This window comes from Apteryx rowi, unplaced genomic scaffold (assembly GCF_003343035.1).
Source record: "Apteryx rowi isolate R43461 unplaced genomic scaffold, aptRow1 scaffold_489, whole genome shotgun sequence".
Taxonomy (NCBI): domain Eukaryota; kingdom Metazoa; phylum Chordata; class Aves; order Apterygiformes; family Apterygidae; genus Apteryx; species Apteryx rowi.
In genome coordinates, this window is record NW_020450748.1 from 572,054 (window position 1) to 597,354 (window position 25,301).

Consider the following 25,301-nt stretch of genomic DNA (forward strand, 5'->3'; position numbering starts at 1 on the left):
AAGCAGTCAGTCAAACACAAAAACATCAACCCCTGACAATGGTATCAACATTTTTCACTAAGCATCTGGGCATGCATGAAATAAACAGCTGAGAAAAAATGGGTATGGAATCCTGTATTGCCACCCATACACTCCTGCCATTGAAGGCAATACACATGTAGCTACAGGTACTTAAAATTTAAGAAAGGCAGTCATATTTCTTGGTGCTCTCAATTTTTTTCTCTGTTTTCTTCCAGACAACTTGATTTCCCAATCCTTTAGCTAAGTAAGGATGTTTTTAGGTCTCAAAGAAAAGCTTAGGTCACATTTTCACAAGCTGAAGTGTTCAATTCAAGTCACACTGGTGCAACTTTGTCAGTCCTGCAGGGAGCTTGTGATCTGACCTGTTGTCGAACTTTTTCCCAGAGTGGTCAAATTTTCAAGCCTGAGTACATACATACATATTTGATGGGAAAGTTTCTGCTTCCCTGTTAGCTATGATTTGTATATCCAACCAGTATTTAATTTCACAGATGTGATTAAACTGCACAGTTGTGGTTAAGGTGACCATCCTCACCACCACGAATATAATACAACAGTTGACAGGTTACTTTGTACCAGCCTATAGGGTCTGGGACCCCAGGTTTCATTTAGCACAGATATAACTGAACTGTGAAGACCTGGATCTCATGTCAGTAAGTGTGCTTTGGTGCAGATTTCAGCAGGTCATAGATGGCATTCACTATGGCCTGATGGCACCTCTTAGTACTGTGTTTTGGTACTTACTAGCTTTTTATGGAGTAATCTGTAACTTTGCTGATGAAGGATAATTTTATTTTTTAAAAATCTCATCTCACTGACTCATACTAATCTGTTTAGAAGGCAACCACCATGGGATAACCAGAATTACCTCTCTACAGTACTTACTGTACTACTAGCAAAATAGAGCCCATGTTTCTTCATATATATGTATATATTTACAACCGGAAGGGGTTTAAGACCTTGTAACCCAATATGTTATGTCATATGTAGTTATCCATGAAACTGGCTTGAGACAAAGCAGAAGAGAACGTACTTCTGTTAAGCCCGTCAAGAATTTCTCCCGCTCCACTTGCCGCGACCGGTGTTCTTCAGATTCGTCAGGGGAATCCAGAGACAGCGACTCCAGAAAGAGGTTTTCTGTGGCAGTGCACCTATCGCTCTCCTTCAGCTTTGACAGTGACCGATCATCAAACTGGATGGCGTCTGAATCAGAGTAGGATCTTGACCCCATCGGACGAGGCATGTGAAGGTTCCCCTGGGTTGCAAATGGAYGAAGGCTACTCTCCTTCTGGTCACAAAGAAAACTGCTTCCTCTTCGTGGGCTCACTTCTTTCTGAAGCTGGCAATGAGACAAATTAAAACAAACAGCAATTATTTATGTAGAGGATGGTATTCTTCATTCYTCTTCTATAGAACTCAGCTTTCCATAGGAGAGAGATGTGCGTGTCTTCAAGAGGCAAGTACGGCACACGGGCTGAGATCACAGCTTAGCTCTAGGGATGCCAGCTTTGCAGTACTGCAAAGTCCTCTTTCTGAAAAGGAAGAGATGTCTCAAGGGCTTTGATGCTATGCCTCACTGGATTTTGAGTGATTAAATATATATATATATATAAAAATATAAAAAAATCATAAAAAATATAAAATATATATAAATATATAAACACACACAGTTTTGCATGTTTATGTATATATGTATACCTACACATAAATACACACACACTATATATAACAAAGGCTTTGTTTTAAAAACTGACTAGCACTAATGCATGGCTAGAAAGTTGGCTATTTGTACACAACACTATTGTCGAAGAGATGAATTAGGCACAAAAAGCATGTCTGAGGAAAATGCATATTTATAGAAGGACCATCAAAGTTATTAACTCTATACTTTGCAAAAGCTGGGTGAAGAGAGGGTTGCAGCATGAGTGAAATTCAACTACTGCCAATCTTAAAATTAGACTATGTGACCAACTTTCCTTTCAGTTGTAAATACAACAAGAYGGATGAAGTGAGTGATATTTTCAAACAACTCATGATAGGAGGAATATGATACATAACTCTGATGTTCTGCTAGAGCTACCTGCTAAGGTCTTTATCAGGCCCAAGCAACAATAACCTACAAATGCCTAAGTCATTGTTTAGGACTTTGAAGACTGAGGACCTACAAAAACATATTAATTAAATCTTCTTGGGTGTGTTGGGAAAAAAAAAAGACATCATATGGCTCAAAACCATTTTCAGTCAGGATGCAAATAACTAAATTTGCACTTGGGCTGCAGTCAGGGGACTTTTGTTTGATTTAGGCCTGAAAAAACTGGATGCGTCTTTGGTGTTTTGCTCATTATTTACAAAATCTGAAACAGTTTGATTAAAAGGAGCTAATTTAAAATATCCCATACATGTAGGGGTGGAAGGTCTCTCCAGAGATCCTGGAGTCCTTTCCACAGAATATGAGCAGGACCCAGAGCAAACAAAAATAGTAATTGCATATTTTCTGTATAAGCAGTTCTAATTCCAAGCCCTTCTGGATTTTCATGGATCCTTATGATATGATGGTCTGGGAACTTTTATGAGAAAACAATACAGTTTGTTGCTTACTCTCTGACTGTCAAGCAACTGACAGGCGAATAAAAATGACAAATACCAGCCTAAATTTTAAGTGACTAATGATTTTGTGTCCACATCCATCTATATCTATAAACACACAGCTTTTCATACAGGTAATTTCATGCATTTAAATATTTGGYGGTGTGATCTGTGCAGAATTAGCTTTGGTAACATAGTGGAAGGGGAGTCTCTAAGGGAAAACAAAGTGACAGTCCACTTGAAAAGAATAAAACTTTGAGCTCTGCAAAAAGTAGGTCATCATGCTTTTTTATATGTTAGTAGTATTCCCATAACTATCCAGAGTGAAGTATTTTAAATATTTTCTACATTGGTGTGAACTTTCCCCTTATCATGCATGTATTATTCAGGAACTATGTGAAAGCAGACAGGCATAAAGCATTGGTAGGAAACTTGGCACATAGGCTTCTACTATCTCTTAGACTCTGTTTTTCAAACACACACACTGGTGTAGTCTCTTCATCCTCTATGTATTTCCATACATGGAATACACACAGAAAAACACGGGGGAGAAGGACTTTAAAGATATACTAATTGCTTCCATCTAAAGCAGGGCAGGAATGCAATCTGAGAGGATATTCCACTAAAAGCCTGCAAATATTTGGAAGCTTCCTGTCACACAGGGAAATGTTTGATTGCAAGCAAAGATGGGGTTATGAATTTTTGCAGGCAGATAGTCAAGTCTTCAAATGCTATTTCTGATTATCCAGTTCTTTAAAAATAGCTTGATATCATATTTTTTATTTCCATATCTATCACTAATACTGTGAACAACTTGGTTGTACAGTAAATATATAGCTGAACTGTAGAGGTTTCAGAATAGTACCAAAAGGAATCAGTTCCAGGACTAGTTTAGGGCTATTTTGTAGACTCTCCCAAGATGACCCTGAGAGATTATATCAGGTTTAAAGAGAATTAAAGGCTAGGTAACATTAACAGGGATTCCTCTCCCCCTCCCTTTACTGTCCCCAGATCTCAGGGAAGAGAAAAGCAGTTTTTAACCAGGTTAAATCCCTCAGGTTATTGAGGATACATCAAGGAGATAACATCAAAAAATACAGTTCACAGGGAAAGCAGCATAAACATCCAAAGAGGTACCAGTGACTCTCCAAACAAAAGTTTGTGTCCATGTCCTTAATAGAACGGGAAATTTTCTGACAACTATTTATTCCCCATTTTGCATGAAGAATCCCCAAGAGGTAGTTTTGTCACTGAAACTCAACAACTAGAGACCAGCCCAGTCAAACCATGGAGAACTCAGCATCCTCTAGCTGTGAAGCCTGGGAATCAGATGAGTCTGATAAACTGCTGGTCTCAAGCCCTCCTCGCTCATGTGCATTGACTGTTCTATCTGAGACTTAATATTGGTCTGCATTACACAGCATTGTAAGTGCTTGTTCTGTTAGCTTCCCAAACTATTCTCAAAAACCCTTAGACACATGGGAGATTAAAAAATCCAGAATATCATTTATTGATATTTTAAATTAAGAAGCTCAAAAATCACCTTTCTTAGTCGATAAAGCTTTCATATCGGTCACTACCACCATGTTGGTCAGACCTACACGTTTAGTAGTGATTTTAGAAATATCCATAGAGTACAACATTTTCCTAGGTACTTCTCCGTAGATTTAAAAGCCATAGCTTAAAGTGAGGTCTCGTATTGCACTCAACATTTACTGCCTGGTGAGTTTTCCTTAGCTTCTTGTTGCAGTCCAGGCATGGGAATGCAAGGTACAGATAATGGACCCTTTTCAGAAACTGGTCATGAGATCACACCAGGCTTTCATCAACTTAACATGTGAAGCCTCTTTGTGCTTCATTCAAGTGTAAAGCTCCCTAGAGAGCATGTACAAATCTGCTGCAATTCCATTTTTGATGTCCTAAGGACAGAAAGTAATCAGTTAATTGAGGAATCACAATTTTTGTTGTTTTTCTTCCTCTTCCGGGAATGCATGACTCAGAACTGAACAATGTTCAGCCAAAAACTGTGTATTAGCTATCCCTCATTGAACTTGATTTTTTTATTTTTTCTGTGGCTTCTAGCCAAAGAATAAATCCATTAGGTGCAATTTGGAACAACATTTTCAAATCAGGCTCTAATACTAAGCAGATGAAAGTGCAGATCAGCATGAAAAACAAGTGGACAACCATGCAATTATTAGATTTGCAAATGATAGCAGAGGTGTGCACACCATTCATGTGACCAAGGCCAGAAGTGTTTTCTGAATATTCAACATTGATAGCTGCTTATTTGTTATCAGTAAGGGCTCTTCACTATCATCCCCTGGGTTCCCTTGCTAGAGAAAAAGAATTCAATTGAGACTGAATAGTCACAGCAGCTGCATCTTTGGTGGCAATTCACGGATGAACAGACTTTTTTTGGCAGGAAGCTGTATATCAAACCTTGAATAACCCTGTGTGTGGGATTGAGTGTTTTAGCATGAAGAGATGCATATAAGCTTTCAAACAGAACTAATCAATGTGACCATCCTTGTCTGGGGTAAGTGAAATGAGGCAGGAAATGACCTTTAACCTGGAGCTGATTTCTCACAAACATTATTTGATATGGATTATGAGCATTCTCCTTTTATTCCCTTGTGTATGTAAACTGTTTTGTACCATGAGAAACACTGATGTAGTCAAGAAACTAAAATTATTCTTCTGCTGTTTTTTAACATAGTTTCTCAGCCCTGGTCTGAATACAGTCATGGTGCAAAGCTTAATGCTTGCAGCCAGTCATAGATGACGCAAAAGTGACTCCTTACCTGCTCTATCCGTCTGATCAGCTCCTTCTTTTGACGCTCCCATTCTCGCCGGTCTCTATCAAGTCTGTCCAGGAGCTCCACTTTTTCCCGATTCCAGTTCTTCTCGCTGTGCTGGATTTGCCAGCGGAGATCCATCACCACACTGTGACTCTCAGCCAGAAGCTTTTTGTGCTCCTCTCTTTCCCTTTTAAAAGCCCCCTTCGCATCAGAGGTGAGGCCTGTTTCTCCTGAGGCATTCTCACTCTTCCTTTCCAGCTGCCATCAAAATAAAACTTTATAAGGATATCAAACTTTCTGAAAGTAAAAGCCCATGTCTGACAAGGACTTTGAGTTAAGGCCTAACTCCACAAAGATAATTGCATAATTATGGCAATTCTTAGCTCCTAGGATCTCAACAAATGATCAAAGATGTTCAACTTACAAAAAGTTTTAAAATCAAAACAGTAAAAATCATAGTGAATCATTTTGCCAGSTCTACCAGCTCATGCTCTAAGGTATCAATGTGATCTCTCTGAAGGATGCATGGGTACCAGCAATGAAGAAACACGGAGCTGAATTCCAACCTCATCATTATCTCCGAGACACCCGCCAGGTCCCTGACCAATATTCTGCCTTTGCTCTCTCACTCAGACACTCAGTGCACTCATTTTCTGAAGGGACTTTTTGCCCAGAGTGATCCTCACCAAAAGCCTTATTGTATAGATCCTCACAACTTTCAGCAAGAGAGGATATTACCAAGACAAAGAGATGTACCTAGATCATTCCCCCATCTCTGCAGTTTCTGGTTCCTGAATTGATCTCTAGGGTGGTCAGGCAGTTAGTTGATGCTACCTTCTCTCTCTTCTCCTTTACTCTGTATTCAGGGATCAGCTCAATCAGACCAGAAGATCTGGCCCAAGGTCATGGGAAAATGCAGGCTGGATGGAGCCTCAGGAGGTCTATAGCCCGAGCCTAGCTCAGAGCAGGATCACCAGGTTGCCCTGAGCTGTATCCAGTTGGGTCCTGACAAAACTCTGAGGATGGAGACTGCACAGCCTCTCTGGGCAACCTGCGTCACTGCTGCACTGTTGTCAGGGTGAAAAAGGTGGGCTTGTGTAAGTTCAAGAATTATCTTGTGATAATGAAATGAAGAATTTGAAACTTGAAACTTGACTTTTGTTGACAACTCAGTAGCTGTGCAAGTGAGTCAGAGTGGGACACATCACCATCCCCTGGCTCTGCAGGCAAACAGGAGTGAAAAGCAGTGAAAACTCATTTCCACCTCTGAAGCCAAAGTTATCTTCAAAAACCAAAGGCAGCAGGTCTGCTGGGAAACACACTCCTTTAGGAGGAAAAGAGGACAACACCTTCAAACTGTCATATGTGGAAAATAAGTCCAATCTGTCTGAGCAAGGGGAAGTTCAGACTGGAGTCAGGAGAAACTAGTCTCTGGAACAAACTCCCCGAGTAAGTGGCAGAAAGCTCATTGCTTGAGTATTTTAAAATTGTAATGAGAGAACATCCTTCACAGCTACTTGTACTGACAGGGAGATTTCAAACACCTGCTTCCTCTACCACTAATTTCTAAAGTCCTGTTATTTTAAAACCAACCAAAAAATCAATTATAAAAACATAGGTCCTTTTTTAACCAAGTTCAAAGGACATCATGTCTCTCTCCCTTTGTGCAGCGTAAATTTGTGCAGCCAGAATGATGCTGACAGCATCTGATGAGGTTCAGATGTATGATATTTTGTACAGACCCAGATGTTAGAGACTGATGGACCTTTGCCTTTAACTATTCATACCTGTAAAATCTACCTGAAGTCAGATTTGACAGCAGTGGGATATTTCTGCCGCTATTTAACTCAATAACTCAAGCTGTCAATAAACAAACAAAAAGGCAGGTACCAGACTAGGAAGAGAAGAAATAACATCAGATATGTGAAAAATTTCAAAACAGAGCAGAAATGCTAAGATTTTAAAAGAGTACTTTTAAGATGGAATCAAGTATTAAGGATTAATGGATTAATTAATTAGGGATTAATCAAACAAATTAATTTTTTGCTCGAGTTCATTCTTTGACTCGAGTCCGACCAAAGTTAGYGATAAAACTTCCACTGACTTCAGAGGCAGTCGAGTGTAAGTGGGTGCAGTTAGCCTGACAGATGGGAGCCTGGAGACCACCATGAGGAGTCCTAAAATGACTTTGCTGCTCAACAACTGCAAATCCCACTAGGCCTTAGGGAGTAATATAATATACCCTATTTCTACATTCCTTCTCTGTAAAGCAAGGGCAACAATTACCTATCTTGTATTATGGGGTAAAATCCACTTGCACATAACAAACATAAAACAATAAAGTCTGGACTGGCTCAGACTTTCTGAGGCAGATGTGGTGTCTTTGTGTTTAACATCCCTTGGTGGACTTTGCTTCCCTGGAGGTTGTTCCTGAGGTCTGAATCTCTCCCTGCTCCCAATACCCACAGGCATACGTGTGAGGCTGTCCTGCGTGTGACTTCATGGCTCGGTCTGGTGGGGCAGCATGCCCCAGCAGAGGCACCTCTCTGCTGCAGGTCCTGGAGACACCGTCCCTGAGCATGGCTGCTCAAGAAGCCAGCAAGCTTTGCTGTCCTCCTGCCCGCTACTCCAGCACACAGACAGCTTATGCTTCAGCTCAACAATACTTAAAAATATTGCTGCCAAACTCATTGCTAACTGAAGATAATGGCCCCTTACTCTTTTTGCTACATCTTCCCTCTGTGCATCCCCAGTTCCCCACTTCCCCAGTTTATGGTGCTGCTGGAGTCACAGCTGCTGCAGCTGCAGCCAGGCTCAGCGATGCTGGCACCCATTTCTTCAGGGTTGCTTGCTTTGAGTTTACTATTCTGTGGTCCCAATGGGTTGCCTTCTGCAAGTGTCTGCTGGGACTACTAAGTAGCTGTGACACTAAATAATCATCTATACCAAGAGTGTCACTGCAGAGCTGAGATCAGCCAAACTGTAACGGACTCTAAAATGAAGTAAACTGTATACAATTTCCTTACACTTTAGCCTGACAGAGGATTATTTAAGACTTGTTCTTTGCAATATATGCAAGTCATCTTTCAAAGGGCATTAATACCACTGCAGACTTCCCAACTTGCAAGAGGAGCCCTTAGCAGAGGCTGCTGGAGCATCTGGAGTGCAGACTCAATCTCACACATTTGCCGTCTCCTGGGGAATAATGTCACTTGCAGTAGTAGCTATGGCTAACATGGTAAGTTGCAAAGACATGCCAATGTCTGCAATAAATTCTTGACCTGGCATGAAGCATGAAAATGTCAAAATGAACCTATAAAGCAAAAAATGCTCTGCTGCAATAGATAAAATTTGTATAATTATCTTTTAAAGCAAATTCCTTCTTCCTTTCTTTTCAAATCTAAAAAAAATACCAAAAAGTTGTACTACATGAATATGAATACAAAAAAGTTGAAAAGTTGAACAAGACACACTCTCTCTCTCCCCTTCCCCAAAACAGTGGGATTTTTCACTTGCCCAGCTGGAGGCTAAGTATTACTGGGATTYGTTATTGGCTGAGAGATATCAGAATCCCATAGTTAGGAGCAATCTCATTATTTCTTATCTTAAAAACAGTGCCTTAGGATCCTTCTGCCAGAGAAGATGTATATGCATTTCTGACAGCCAAGACTTTTATTTTTAATGATATACACTGTGTTAAATTTTAAAGCTCCAAAGCAGCAGGCAACAGTATATGATCATCTCTGATATGCAGTGCTTTTTTAGCAGAAGAGTTTTTTCCTTTCCTTTTATTTCTTTCTTTCCTACACAGAGAGTTCCAGCATCAAAACATACCAGCATCAAACCATTGTCAGTAGCCATTAACTAGGAGGTGTTTCTCTCGAGGAAAATGCTCTAATTGACCTCCTGCTTCACAAAAAAGGGGGCAAACAGCAGCAGTGAAGACAGCAGTGGAGACTAGGAAGGCCTCAACTCTCTACTGGCTTGTCAGGAGTTGGGCAGCTCTCTCCTGCCCCGGGGAGGCACTGCTCTCTTGCTACCGATCAAACTGACATCGTGAGAGGTCCTCTACCCACACTGACATGACACACTGGGCTATTTCAAGTTGTTATCCCACACGTTGGTTGGCACTGACCAGCAAAGGCTGTTAACGTGACTACAGGTAACACTGATGTTTCACACGTCGTTCACTAGCTCCTCCCGTACTGATTCTGAAATTGAACCTACAACAAGAACACCCCAAATTTTGAATCACTAACATTAGGTTTAGTTAATTCCTATTTCATGTTTATAATATTTCTATTTTCTATTTTAATTTTATATTATATTTTGTTTTTATGTTGCCGCCTTGCAATTGTAAACCAATACTTGYAAATCAGTGGGATGCTCACAGTGTTTGTGCTATCCTATTTGACAGTCTAATGATTTATGTGGTATCTTTTTGCTGCTTCATTAGGGACTTGATTTCATTGTGAAATATAAACCTCTTTTGGGGAATCTGCTAAGGAAGTCAGTTTCATGTCTTAAATACTGATATTTTATTCTCTTCATTTGCTTTAAGAAATAGAAGAAGAAACATCCACCACTCAGCAATTACCATATATGATGAAGTATTACCAGTAGGATTGCACAACAGTAGAGGCAGTGAAAATAGTCTGACAAAACCACCAGAAGAAAGGGTGCAAATCTCTCTTCTCCCAGGGCAGGTATGGGAGCACTGTCCCACTTGCCAAACACCAATCAAAGCGGCAACCTAGGTGTGTATTGCCCATATGAACACAAAGCACGCAAGCTCTAAATCAGCAGATTTCTCAAACTCACTTTCTCTAAGTTTTGGTCTTTGTTCCCATGTCTAGCTTAAGAAGTAAAAATGGTGATTGCTTTTATTTTCTTCTTCAAGTGATCTGTTGTCTGGAAATTTGTGTGCGCTAAGAAGCTATTGATCTGAATTGAGAATCTGAATCCACTGAGAGAAAATGCTGCTAAAATTAAAGCTGCTTCTGTCATTYGTGGAAACAAGCCTACAGTACCTGGACAGGGAAAGAAGTGTCCACATCTCAGCATTGTGCGTCAGAGTGAATCTCCTGACAGTGCTTCGATGTTCAGTAAATCTTCCTAAATGTACCATCATCTCAGCAGCAAATATTAATATTATATTTGTCTTCTGCAGAGCTGTTCTACAACTATAAATCTTTTCTACAGGACCTGAACACATTATTTCTCCTACCCCTCCCCTCTTCAATGCAGTAAACCAAAGCTTTTACGCCATCAGCTTTGGAAACGAATCCATGTGGTTTACTACTGGTTTGTTTTCATATTGCCTCAGGAACAGTATGTCTTCTGTGAACAGCAGTTTGCAACACTGCAGCACCTGGCACCAGATTTTATATACACTCTTCTCACAGTAACTTATGGCAGGTAGCTAGAGCTTTCTCTTCATTGGGGTACCATCCATCACCAGTCAGCAGCTTTGACTGGCTGGTTTAATAGTACATACTGATCTGATGCTTCAGTATTATTAAATTACTTGTTTCTCTCCCATGCAAATAATGCAGTTATGTGCCAAGGCACAGTGATGAGCTAATTGTGAACATGCCAACATCAAGACATTTTCTCTCCTATAAATGCTAATGAATACAGACAGCCCCATATCTCATTATCGCAGCTGATACATTACCAGCCAACTCTTCTGATGAAATAAAACTAGAAGAGGTTCAGTTCCTTTGTCCTCATGTATATTATATAGTACCTGCTCCATGAATACCATACTGGGGCAATTGAAACTCAAGAGGCACTCAAAGAGCAAAGCATTGCTCAGGCATCAGGGAGGCTTTAAGATGCCAGGCTAAAATGGATAAATATAGTAATTTACCTGACTGCCACAGATTTCCTATTCCATTAAGTGACTTGGCCATTCTTTACCGGTATCAGCCACTGGGGACACTACCTGCTCTAGGTGGCACTTCAGTTCAGTCATTTCCACCTCCCAGGCCGCCTTGTCCAGAGCGTACTGCTGGTGGAGCCCATGGCGCTCATGCTCGTCGTCCCGCAGCTCCGAGCGGAAGTCATCCAGCAAACCCTTCAGAGCATTTAAGAGTTTCCGATTTTCACTTGCCTGCCAGAACAAAGAAATGTTTTAATTCTAATAACTTTAGCTTCCAACTTCATTTTTTAGGAGGAAAAATGTCCATATGTTCATTGCATGGAAAAGAAAGTGCCTGGGTTACCTTTTGCATGGGAAAACTAAAAATAGCAATACCTTCTGTGTCCACTTTTTCTTGCTAGTCCTAGTTCTGAAGCATCCACAGAAGCCAAGGATACTTAAAGCATGCTGAAGAAAACACTAAGCATCCTTCTGGATTGAGGACATCTGTAATAGCTTCCCTTCCATTACTATAATCCAAAGGTAGAATATAAGGTCTGTCAGTTAGCTGTAAATCTCACACAGTCATTGCTGAGCATCAAACCTCAAATATATGTAAAGTCTGTATTAAGAAAAAGGATTAATTTTCAATGCTTTGGCATTATAAKACAAAGTTACTCTGGAAAAAAATTTGAGGTTTTGAGCTGAGTATCTCTGCTAAGGGGTTTCATGCGACTGGGCTTTTTATTTCTCTTCAGTCCCATGTAGTTCCACACAGACTAGCTTTGCAACAGCACCCAGTTTAGTACCACAGTTAAAATGCCAGGTAGGATGCTTTTCCTCTTATGGAACTGGATCAAAGAGCAAATCCCCACCAATATCTTGTAGAGAATGCCATGGTCATATTTAAAATGTTCACTAATATTTTAAATGCTAACCAGAAGCCAAGAAAAGAGTCAAATGAGAAGTTTAGCCCACAGCTGACATCAGATCTTGGCAAGTACTGACAGATATGTATGTATACTTACTCAAATCACTATTTTTTTTTCTTAGTTCGGCATTGGCATTTACTTGGCATTTATTTTCTTCAGACTCTCTAGGGACTGGCAAAACCCATCATTGTTATGTTAAATACTGAATAACATTTTTTAAAAGTTCATGCGGTATCAGTAAACAAAGTTTCCTCCTACCCTTTTTGTAGTCCTTGAATTAGGAAACAGAAATGTGCAACATGATTTATTTATCCGAAACCTCAATCAAATATTCCCAGTGAGCCTCTCAAAGATCAAGGAGTAGATTGTATCATCTGTCAAATTTTATTTTGAATAGAAAAGACTTTTAAGAAAATTGCAGGCACAGCATGAGCAGAAAAAATTGGAAAACTTACTAAATATATTTAGCATTTAATCACCTGGATCTCATGAATATGCTAGCTTCCTTGGGAAACCTAATTCAAATTATCTGGCTTGATTCTTGCATGATAGTCTAATTCATTTTATTTTTCATTCATCTTTTCAAGTGGAGGTTTCTTGCAATTCCTCTTATCTAGTGTTTCACGAAGCAGCTAAGTGGGGACTTCTTTGTAGCTAGAACAAGTAAGCAGAGGTACACAAAAAAATAAACAAGAGTGTCTCAGAGAGAGACATTCAGATATATATTTAGAATTTGACAAAGTCAGGTTGTCCTGATTTGCCTCACTATAAAACTGAAGTTGATGGATGTGAAACACCCTCGAATTCAAGATTGTTCAGATAAAGAGCTTTGGATAGTGCCCAGCGAGGACAATAAGAACAATTTATTCTGTAGCCTAATTACAAATTAAATGTAAAAATCAGGAGAGCAAGCCAGACATGCCATGTCCTTTATATCTTATTTTGCTTTCTTTAGGGGTTAGTTAAAAATTTCTTAATGATCCCTGAAGGCTCAGACTATTTTCCCAGTGCACAGGCAACACACTGTAAATTCGCAGAGCCACTGATCTAGGACAAGTTACAGTACCATGGTCTCCTGATTTTTCCTGAGATCTGCTCAGTGTATTATGCCCAGCTCTGCTGGCCAGGCACGTATGGTGGTGTAGCACCATTGCTGCTGGGAACTGCAAGGGATCAGGAGAATGGCAAAAACAGCAGAGCGTCCCCCACAGGAAAGCAGGGGTCACAGAGGGCTGCACCCCAGTGTGTCCCCTCAGTAACTCTGAAGCAGGGTTTCAACATCCGATCCTTCAGACTTCAGTTCTGTGACTCAAGACCAAAGGCTTAGAGGAATCACAGAACTTGGAGCCCTAAAAAATTAATGATTCGAGGTTGGGCTGTATAGAATAGAATTTTGCACAGGCAACTCAGCTGATTTCATGTGCACACTAGATGTTTGGCATCACYGAACCCACCTCACCAGCTTTTGTAATCATTAATTAGACATGTCGTTGCACCTTTTTCTTGAAACAAACAAGTGTGGTCTACTTTTTCCAACCCATTCGGTTCATCAGCCAAAAAATGCTAGACACATAGGGAAATGACTGCAGGTGCTCACTGACTGACCTGAAGCTGTTTGGGCTAATGAAATGTAATGATGTGCAACGTGAGGTTGTATAAGAAACACACCCACAGAAGCAGAATTAACTCCATTAACATTTAATGCCAATTAGCAGTAATCTACTACGCAGCAGCATTCTCCACTATGCACATAAGATCACCTACTTTTCAATATGTGATGAAATTTTACATGTTTCCACCATGAATTTTCATTCTGATACCCAATTAAGGCTAGATTCTCCAAACAAGTCCCTTGTGTAGTAATCAGAATAAAGTCTCTTTTGAAGATTTGTCCTTAGTGTCACAATGGGAGCTGCTGGGTACTGAATGCTTCAAAATCTGGCCTCACCTCCTTTGGAAAACCTTGACTGCAAGTGACTATAAAGTACTTTTATTCAAGAGCCACATTCTGTGTTTTCTGGTATGCTGCATCAAACTCTTTCTCTGGCAAAGTAATCAAAAGGCTCCACAAGGGAAAAGAGGCAGAAGAAGAACAAAGCCAAATGAAACAAAAGCAAGCTAAAGCATCCTCCAGCTTCCTCATTCCTGTGCATGCATTTTTTTAAGCTTTAGAGTGACATAAAATTAGGTTTTGTGAAGAAAGAAGCAATTGACTGGTACAGAGAGGAGCCAGGAGAACCTCACCGCAGGTTTGCAGCCTGCTGGTGTGAGGGCATGTCTTATTTGTAGACGTGTTACATCAGTGTCACTGCATAAGACAAGTACTCCAGGTACCCCTCTGGGCTTGCTGAGATTTTAAATAACTTGCCAATATAAATACAATATTCGTTACATTCTTCTAATTCCCGCAGAGGAGTCCCTTTTGCATGACTTTGTATTTGCAATCTGAAGTTGGAGAGGTCTGTGTGATTATTTTTCTGTTTTGCCAAACTGGAGTATTTTTAGAGAACAGACAAGGTACTTTTGAGACAATGTGCTCGGAAATACAATGTTTACATTTGGAAATTTTTTAGTGTTCTGATGGCAAAACTGTCAAATAGCTTTTGCGTAAGAGTAAGTCCCATAGGTATATAATAATGATTGTTACGGTCTTCCTGCTCCTCCCAGGGATGTTTTACTGAGCACAGGCAGAAGAAATGGGGCATGGCTGTGATTCCCTGAGCAGTCCCCCATGTAAGTAGCTGTCTCTTTAGTACCTTACCAGTCACTATAATTTAGACTGATTCACAACTGATCTAAGACAACAAAATTTAAAAAGCAGTTTAAAGTCTTGTGCACCCACAGGTCAGGCTCTACAGGCAAATGAAACAACCACTGACAACAAGTGAAAACTTAACATAGCAAAGCTCAACTCAGTTCCAGGACTTTGGAGTCTTTACTAAGTAGAGTCAATCCCAGAGATGTGAGCCTCCAGCTCTAGAAATATTTGGGACCAGAGAGGTTGTTTGAAGCTTGGTTCTGCTTTTAATCACAGTTTTTCTTTTCTTTGAGAATTTCATTTAACAAGTTAGCCACAGTTTGGGATTACAAGCAGTTTAGCAGAGCAGTGAATTAAAAACACAAGGTCAGGAGCCTAAACAGCAAAGAAGAACTGTGCATTTTCTCTCTGTAGTCACAGATCTAGGAAAAAGTGAAGCTGGATATTTGTGCAAATCATTTTAGTATATTTAGGTCTTAATTGCTATTCCCTTAGGCTTTTTTTAAGCTAAGCTTTGAAAACAAATATACGAGCAAAAAAAAAAAAATCTAACTGGAGATTTTCTGGAACCCCCACAGCACAACAAGTGAGTGTATTGATTTTTAACGCTTTTTCTATTGGACAGTAGATATGTAAACTCCTTTCTTTTTACTCCCCTGAGCTTACACCACCCAACAGGCATTTCACCCTTTCTAGTCAACCAAACCAAAGCACCTTCGTTCTCCACAGGCAGCTCTCCCTGCTCTCTCCATGCACACGCAGAAATGCTCACTTACAGCAAGCCCTCCTCTACTGCACCACCAGCCTGACTTGCCTGCTTGTCTCCTGCCTGTGACCAGCCTTTCTTCTTGGCTCTTGAACCTTGCCACTTCCTTGCCCAGCCTCTTCTGCCACTCACCCTGGTTATCAGCCAAGGGACAGCATTAAAAAATGCAAGCCAGACCATTAAATATTAAAAATAAATGTGGGTTACTTTGAGTTACAGTAAGCTATTTCTTTTTTTCTGACCTAGTTATCTCAGTCACTCTTAGACCATCACAAAATTTCCTTCCTCATGTAAAATGAAGCTTAAACACTTTTAAGTGCTGATGCATTTCATCTTGGGGCTTGCCAGGCAGAAACTGCAACTCTGGGCTCTCCTGGGCAGGTGCAGTCCTGAGAGAACTCTCCCAGCTACACCACTCACCCGAAATTCCCCACATATACAGCTTTTATTTCTGACTGAGGGCTTAAGAAACCTGCAGAAGACCCCAAAGATCCTGGGTGGTTTTTAGCACAGGCTGACAAGTCAGTAGTATAGTGGGAGGTGAACACTGCTGAGATCCATGTCTTCAGGAAGGATGGGCTCTGGGTCTGCTGATATTCACAGAGCTTTTAGAGTTGGGATTTCACAAGCAAGTTTTTTTTGCTCTAGCTTTGTTCAGTTAATGGATGTATTAACTAGTGTGTTTTCAAGATTGTATGTGAATTAAGTGGAGCTGAGGTTTATAGGAGAAAGTCTCTAATGTGTGTAGAGCAAGGACCAGTTTCTGTGACCTTGGTGAGAACGGTGAAGGACCTGTATGGAGGAGGTCTGCAGGGCCAACCCTTCCACCGCAGTGAGATGGACAGTTTGAGCCAAATCATACTAAGGTGTTGGAGGTCAGCGCTTGGCTCTGGCAGAGCCTTGAGCCTACTTCAATCCACCCCTCTGTCACAGGCCTGCAGAAGACACTTCTGACGCCCTGAATTTACCACAGGATCAGAATTAACCTACACTGAGGCTTCCTATTTCTCTGTCAAAGAGTATGATTATAATCCTTCCTCCCCATTAACAACTACAAGCCCAGTCCTCCCCATTAACAACTACAAGCCCAGTAGCACTGAAAACCCTGTTCAACCCATTCAACCACATGCCTGTCAATAAACATAGTGCTTGTTGGAAGATTCAGTGCACTATAACATAGACTGAATGGGTGAAACAAGTAATAATGCTTGAGATGAGAAATATTGAGCAAACTTGCTCAATCTTGCAATGTTTAAATAACACTTTTTTTCCYGGTTGGAAGGTAGGAAACCTCTTTTACCTTCACAAATCCATTTGGGTGTCATGCACTATTTAATAGAAATATTTGCTCTATCAACAGGGGTCTGTTCCTATGGCTCATTTCTTTAAACGAGATTAGCTAGAAATGCTGTATTAGAACATCATGCAATGTTTATAAAAATGAATCACATGTGATCCTACTTATCATTGTTGCCACTTTAATTGAGATTAATCTCCAAGCAATGATTATTTCAAAGAAGATATATTTTATTTGCATGTTCTTGGTCATTTTAAGGGATATATATGGAAAGTTATTATATGACAAAGGTTGTACTGAGAGAGTATATTGGTTTATATTTATTGTACTCATTTTAGATTAAATCAGTCTACCAGTTGAATGCAGCAAAATGAAATGCTCAGGAGCATCTCTTTCACAGACTTCTTCCACCTCTACCAGAGAAAAGCTTGCTGAGAGGACAACGGTGATGGGTCTGGGTTTGGTAATGTTCCTGAAAACAAAAGTGTCTGACCTCCTCCAGGATTAGTAACACTAGACCCTTTCCAAATGCTAAACTGATCAAATGAATACTACCTTGGTAGCAAACTTCACATGAAATCGTAGCTAGAGATGGAGTTGTCAACCTGTACTATTAAAAAGGAAAGTAAAAGAGTACATGAGCTGAAAGTAGAATATGAAGTGGCATAGAGATTGCTCTTCTTTCTCTACTATTTTGCACTCAAAGACAAATTCTAACTGAAGTTACACCTCGAACTAGAGAGGTAGGTTGCAAGAGAGCCTGTGTATCTCCCAGCATCAGTCTAACTTTACTATAGGATGGAGATTTACTGTTGCCCACAGTGGATCTATTAGACCACATAGACAATACGTAAACAGACACTGCATAGTCCTGAGAATTTGGGGAATTCAAAGAGAACTTAAGGAGAAGAACGGAAATGCAGAGACACACACTATCCCCAGAATCTGCAGCAAGTCCAGCAGTGTAATGTGGTCGTGGAGAGCTTTCGCTACAGAAGGGGCTCCAAGTCAGGGGCCTGGACAGAGACTGAATATAAAGCATAAGGCTACAAGAACTTTTTCACTGAATATGTGCTTTACTCAGATTTTTTGCTGCTACTTCCATTTGCAAATAATTCCATAAAATGGGATGCTGTCATCTGAACATTTTCCATTTTAAAAATATAAGAAGATGCACCTGAAGAACTACAATAGAAGCCTTAACTCTGTCCCCTTTGAATGTTTGTTATTATTCTTATTATTAGGATTGCTGGTATATTCAATGCACAAAGCATTGAATTCATATGGCATATTCAATGCACAAAGCAATGCACCAAACATTGAAAAACTCAGTGTGAGGATGTGTGGCAGTACCATATTTCATGTCAATGGATTCTTGATATTACTCAGTTAGAGAAATTAGAAATTATGAAGTTCTGGTTGAGCCTTAAATGGGACACAAGGTAGGGTGTGGAGCAAATGTCGGTGAGACCACATTTTATCAGAATATAGCTATATGTTTTCTGCTGGCAGGTGTGACTTCAGTCTTTCAGCAAAACACACAAATTTTGGATTTTGGGTAGTTCACCACACATTTCAAAAATTGTTGAATGAATGAAACAGAAGGCCTGAGGAAAAGAACAAGTGGTTACTCAATTAAAGATAAGCCTCTTCACAAGATACGTGCAGAAAAGAAACAGCTAAAGCAGTGCAACTATTGTGTACAAATGACGGAAACTAAAAAAAGGGATATTTCAGTTTGTTTCAGTCTGATGGTAATATGTCCTACCTGTTAGTTTCATACTGTTTTGTATTAAATTTTACCATACTTAGGAGTTTTTGCAGCCTTTGAAAATATATATGTAGTGTGGTGGTGAAATCAAACTTCTGATTTGCTTGTTTTTATTGAGTGCTGAGTGTTAAATTCTCTGCACATTGCTCTGACACATAGAGGCAGGGTGGAGGAGACATCAGGGAAAAGTCAGTATGATTTGCCTTTAGGTATTTCAAAACAAGGTCCAATGACAGGAAGGAACTTTTGCATTGTTTTCCCATCATCTCTAAGGGAATCATTAAATACATGTGCTAGTTTCTTAAATAATTTAAAGGAAGTAAAATCACCTCTTCTTGCTAAAAGCTTGACAGTAGAATACAATAGATATGCACAGGCAAGAGAAGTATGTAAATTCTGCAAACCATCACATACAGATAGATGTTTCTGGGCAAATGGCCACAAGAGGAAATAGGATTTTTCACTGATAGCATCTGCCAACAGGAGAACAGTAATCATGTGGCTCCTGATTAAATATAAATCTAATGGATGAAATCCATTGTAATTGCTGTGTAGCTAGAACTGCTGTTACGAGCATGATTCCAGGTGATTTAACACAGCAGCAGAATAAAATGCAACCCTTCTTAGAAAATCCACATTTTCCATTTCCAGGACATGATATACAAGTGCCTTCTGGCACGGTACCTGCTTCTGCTGCTGCAGTAATTCTGCAGTCTGCAGCTGTGGTCTGTGATCAGTGCTTTCTGCGGTGGGATGCTGAGAATAATCTGTCAGTGCAAAAACAACATCCTCTTCCTCCTCCTCTCGCTCTGCATCCTCCGCCTTTTGCTCAGACGGAAGGCCAAATTCAGGAAGGGCCTCAAGATGCTCGATCTAAAATGCATGAGATGGGACACATCAATAGTCTTCCTGCATTTACCATGGGGGAACAGAAATCTACTGAAGGACTAAAGGAAGGGACTATTTTCTCCTGAGGCTTTCTGGCAGGGTATAGTGACTTCTATTCTGTAGGCTACCGGGAACAGTCTTCCATATGACCATTGAGTGATACCATCTCACTTATTGCATATGAGAACACAATGCTATGCAGGCCTGCAAAATAGGAGATCTAACTGTTGTAGCTGTGCAGCTGAGGAGATGGATGTATGACCACCATGCAGTGTGATGGTTATAATCCATCATGCATTAATGAAAAACTATACAGGACACCGGTGGTATTGTACGATCAAGAAATGGAGATGAGGAAGTGCCCAAATCCAACACTTCATTCTCTCTATTGAATTAACAAAAACTCATGACACCAATAATGACAGGAGATGGATTGACTGTAAATTAACCAGTCAAGAAATCCAAACAGTGAAAAATGAAAGCTGTTTTGATATTAGAAGATGAGTTAGTATACACAAAAGCAAATAAGTACTGCCAAAGTAAAGTAGAAGTAAATTATTTCTAAATAGCTACTCATCTCTTGTTTCTGACTCATATTACCACAGCTGATAAAGGTAAGGATGTTCATCCACCCTCTATTTGGCATATAAAACAGTGGAGTATTCTACCTCAGCATACTCCTACGAGACCTGAAAGGTTACTTGTTCTGCCAAATGCAGCAAACACTGAAAGACACTAGGTACATAAATATCAGAAACACTGAAAAAAAATTACTTAAGTGTTTTAGCATGGTTTCAGAATTGCACAAACATGCAAGATACCGCTATCCTTCCCAGGAATTTTGGACAAAATGCCAGAATGGGCAAATATATTTTTCTACCTATGCTTTCTTTAGGTAAGATTTCCAAAGCAATTGGTAATTCTGGATGTGCAACTTGACAGAGTTTAGCAGCACCTTTTTTCACAGTGCATTTCTGGAAATCATGCCCCTGTTAAGATGTGCCAGCTTGGGGATTCCAGGTTGCTTTGTATTTATGAAATTCCTGATCTTAGTTTAGTTGCTGCTTGGAAAATCAYGATGATGACTACTGGCGTACTGCTGCTGACGGTGATAGACGTGTGTATGCAGAAAAGGAACAAACAAGAATGAATCACTGTAAGTTCCCACAAGAAGCTGTGTAATTCTCCTGCCAACACGAAAACAGAGCTTCCCTCCATCTGTATTGCTGAAGGCTCTGTAAGGAACACACTGTATACTTGAGAAAAATGACAGCACTCAACCCATCTAAACAGATTCGACTCCATCAGCTCACTAACACATTTTTCTTTCCAAAAATTACTCAGGAGTCATATCTTAGAGGCCTAATTAAATCTTCATTTACTATGAGAGGATTTTTCAGGACCAGATGTTTGTACTAGCTAAGGGTTTAGATTCAAAGATAAGTGATCTGTAACATAAAGATACCATGCAGAATACCCTTTAGCACAAGCCAACCTAATAAAAGACTTCATGTTTTATCTTCATCCCCTTTAAGCCCATGTATAATTATAAAGTTGCTGATGCCACATCATATTTAAAGCTTGCCCTTAAAGAAGGGGCATCCCAGTACCCATACCGCCAGTGGCAGTGCTAGAAACTCTTTCCCTCTTGCAATTTCATTGGGTTAATGTGATGGGCCAGTTACCTCTAATATGTCCTCCCCTTCCTCCTCCACTCGCTTGCCTTGCCGCCAGTGCTTCAGCAGCCACTTCAGCTTGACATATAGGAGGAAGGTGTCCTGCTTGAAATGCCTGAGCTCTTGCTGCAGCAGGCTTTTCTCCTGGCTCCAGGTCTTCTCTTCCAGTTTGTTCTGCAAAGTCAAGCTCTGCACTTCCAAATCTTTTCTCCGCAGGGTCTGCAGATGCTCCTCCTCCAGCTTTAATGGAATGACAGACACAACGTCAACAGGGTCCTGTCCTTGGGATCTCCAGCACTTGTACTTAGTTGGGTGAGATGCACTGAAATCTCTAATTTGTAGCTATTGAGTCTGGCAAGGGTTCTGACGGTTGAGAAAATCAGAGGACCGCAGCTGATAAACTTAGCTTAGATAACCATATCCAAGTTACCTGCTGTGGGAGCGGCCCGTTCGTTTACTTTAAAGATGCATGAGAACTCTGCTGCTACTTAGACATTTTACACCCCTCGTGCTTTCTTTCCTCTCTTGATTGTGTCCCTGCAGTACGTTTCCAGCACAGCCTAAACTGCTGCACATAACATGCCTGCTAAATGCATTTCCAGCCATTGCTACAAGGTGGAAGTGCAGCTACCCTTCAGACAACCTGGAGTATTACCCTCATCTTTTCCCTCCTCAGCCACATGCTCGGCCCTTCCTCTGTGGTGATGCTTCACGCTCCTTCTGGAAGGGCAACACTTCCCAAGGAACTGCATCCAGCATCTCAGACACAACTATTGGACCTTCATTTCTCACAGTCCATACTCAGAGGCACCTGAACAACTCATGATAAACACTTTCTCATTCTGTTATGACTAGATAAGGGATGCACGCAGGAACTGAAGAGATAGCAATAGGCTGCAACTCTGCATTCACCATGTCTGAGTTTCAGTACTAGAAACACCAGGAAAAGCTCGCAGTTTGAAGCCCAAGTATAATTACATCTGTTTCGACACAAGCCCACCTGAAATATTATTCTTTAAAGGTGACTTCTCCCTCAATATGTCAAAACCAAATAATGGCATGACTCTGGCCCAGTAACACCTACACAAGTTAGTTGTACAACATCTCATATTCTAACTGAATATTGTATTTCCACTTTAACCAACCAGTGGTTCATATGGATGAAGAAAAGGCACACAGAAAAGGAGCACAGAACCACTGTTTACAGATGACAATTTCTACTATTTTCCATTCTGTTGTATTATTCACCTRTGTGGAAAAACAGTCTCTCTCTCTGCTTACCAGCTCCATAGATGAAAWCTATGAAAGCCATAGTAAATTAATGACCACAATAGTTTAAACCATAGGAACATACCCTGAGATGAAGAACATGCATGCAGTTATGAAGAATACTTCAGAAATTCTTCAGGAGCATAGGAAGAAAGCCCCATCAATCAATACTGCTAATAAATATCAGTTTGATTTTCACAGCAAAATTCAGATGCTTAGGAGACAGCCTCCTCTTCAATGCTAGATAGTTTACTAATGACTCTGTTGCCTTTAAATTATATGCTCTGGCATAATGCAAAGTTTCAGCATATAAGCTACCATGCCTTTAAAAGTTAATGCATCTTTAACACAGACCTAGACAATATGGAAGATTTTTAGAAGAAAATTTATTATAATTTTGTTATAAAATTTTATTATAGTGAACAATCTTTTAAATAAGTATAAAAACTTGTAAATACATTCCTGATTAAATCAGAATTATTTACAATAGTTACTTGCTTAAATGGGTTTATAATGCATCTTAAAAGTGATCTGAAACAAAATTAGATATAATGGTCCAAAAAACATACACGCAACTTCTGATAACACTCATGGGGATTGTAAACTGCTAGCACACATTAATTCAATGTCATTAAACATTGTCATAAATGAAATAGTGAAAAAAGAGGTTCTTATAAATTTAATCATTACAGGAAGAGACAAACGGATTTTGTGTTGATGCAGGTTCTTCCACCAAATGAAGTTATGGTTAAATACAGCAAAGATCTATGAGTCATTTCCACCAGAAATCCCAGAAGATGATAAAAAAGGAGTAATATCAACAGGATGGGCATAATCTGGAAAAAATGAAAAATCCAGAAGATGCTTTTGTTCTTCTGTTTCTACTAGTTTTAAGTGTGAATAGTTAGCTTTGACTCTGCTGCATTTTCATTGTTTTACAAGCTGTTATGATCTAAGTCACTGTGGCCACAAATGCTTGCAGAAGACCCTGGTGGAGGTAACTTCATAGAGTATTATGCTTTTTCAATGGATAGCTACTGCAAAAGAAAAGAATTTTAAGAGGCAGGCACAGTTTCCAAAAAGCATTCATGGCCAAGACAGCTAGGCTGGTTGCCTTCAAAAGCCTCCATGAGAAAGCTCCTATGGAGATCAACTGGAAATTAAAGCTCTTTATGATAGAAAATGGAGAAATACCACTTGGGCATAATGAGATTAGCTGGCACAAGGATAAATGCTTTATACCATACAGCAACTATGCTGAATTTAGGCTATGAAGTAAATTTAAAAAGAAAACTTCAGTAAAGAGCTAAACAGCCTGCAAAAATCAGCAACAGATTTTTTTGCTCCAGGAGCTAGAGATCCCAGAACGATTGACTAATATGTTCCAGCCTTCAAAAAAGCTGGGGGAGCCCATGTAACAAAATATGATTTCTTCACTGATTATGAGCAAGAGGAATGGAAACATGGGGTACTGAGAAATACAAAAAGATCCCAATTTGCATCTCACTCATGAGAGTGTAACAGCTCCTCTGACTTTAGACTAGTGTTGGATTTTTTTTTGGATTAGGAGAGGACAGAAGTGTCAAAATTGTGTTCCCAGACAGCACAGCTCTTCCTGAGCTCACAGAGAGCTGGAGGGGCTGATAAAATTCCCTCTGCAATATTTCACACAGCTTCCCCTTGCACTTATCCACCTGTCTTACTCAGACTGGAGGCTGTCTGGCGGGCAATGCCCCTTACAGCTTGATTTTTCCCTGCGCAGGATAGTCCCTACCACCCTACCATGGTTTGAAAATTTTAGGAGCTACCCTGACAACCCAATGCAATGGTCTTTTTCTAACATGGTCTACACAGAGGGGAGGACAAAGCTCCTCTCTAATGAATGGAGAAGCCAGATTCAAAGTAGCAGAACTGGTTTGAGTTGATATTTTCCTAACTTCCAGATTCTTCATTTACTTAGATGAGCTCAAAACCCACAGATTTTAGGACACAAATTCCCACATTTCTGACAAACAAGGTTATGGTCCACACATTATGGCCACGCGTCTCTCCCAGCAGGTGGGTTATGTATTTACCTGAATGATCCTTTCTGTAAACTTTTCTTGCTCCTCTCGGTGAAGTCTCGTCTCCTGCTCAAGTTGAGCCTGAAGCTCCTGTATCGATACACTCTGTACAGGTAAAACATGGGAATCCCTGAGCTGATCAGCAGGACAAAGGATAGATTTAGCGGAAAGTGTGTTTCGGTGGTGTTAAAAAAGAACAACAGGACAGACATCTGCACAGTTTACAGTTATCAACAGTTCAAACCAAAGCACAGTGTGCAAATAAACAGCAATGCTCTAAATATGTGTGGGAACTTCCTGTGTGGCCTCTTCTGAAAACTAAAGCCATGATGCTCATGTTACATGTTGCATATTCCCTTCAGGCCTCTGCTCTAGAATTGCACACGAGTAGCTGAGACAGCTCAGCGTGAATAAAGTTTGCCAGATTAGCTCCTATTTACAGGATTCCATATTTGGTGGTGTATTTTTCTATGATAATCAAAGCTATCAAATTTTAACATCTCTGCAGAAGATGTATCTAAGGTACATATATTGCCCCCAGTTATTTATTCATTTGCAATACTTCTGGTTAGACAGTTAATGGGATAGCATTTATTAAACCAACTACGCA

General features: G+C 40.1%; 1 protein-coding gene across 1 annotated transcript in view; it reads right to left on the reverse strand.

Annotated features, from left to right (window-relative positions):
- The window catches only part of MTCL1 (microtubule crosslinking factor 1), a 98,355-nt gene that overhangs the window by 12,129 nt on the left and 60,925 nt on the right, over positions 1–25,301 (reverse strand). The window contains exons 6-11 of the mRNA XM_026078793.1: positions 24,704–24,826; positions 21,369–21,599; positions 19,480–19,668; positions 11,356–11,523; positions 5,412–5,666; positions 1,055–1,360 (exon numbers count right to left, since the gene is read on the reverse strand). Coding sequence (XP_025934578.1) covers positions 1,055–1,360; positions 5,412–5,666; positions 11,356–11,523; positions 19,480–19,668; positions 21,369–21,599; positions 24,704–24,826 — 1,272 coding nt within the window. The remainder of the gene's footprint in view (positions 1–1,054; positions 1,361–5,411; positions 5,667–11,355; positions 11,524–19,479; positions 19,669–21,368; positions 21,600–24,703; positions 24,827–25,301) is intronic.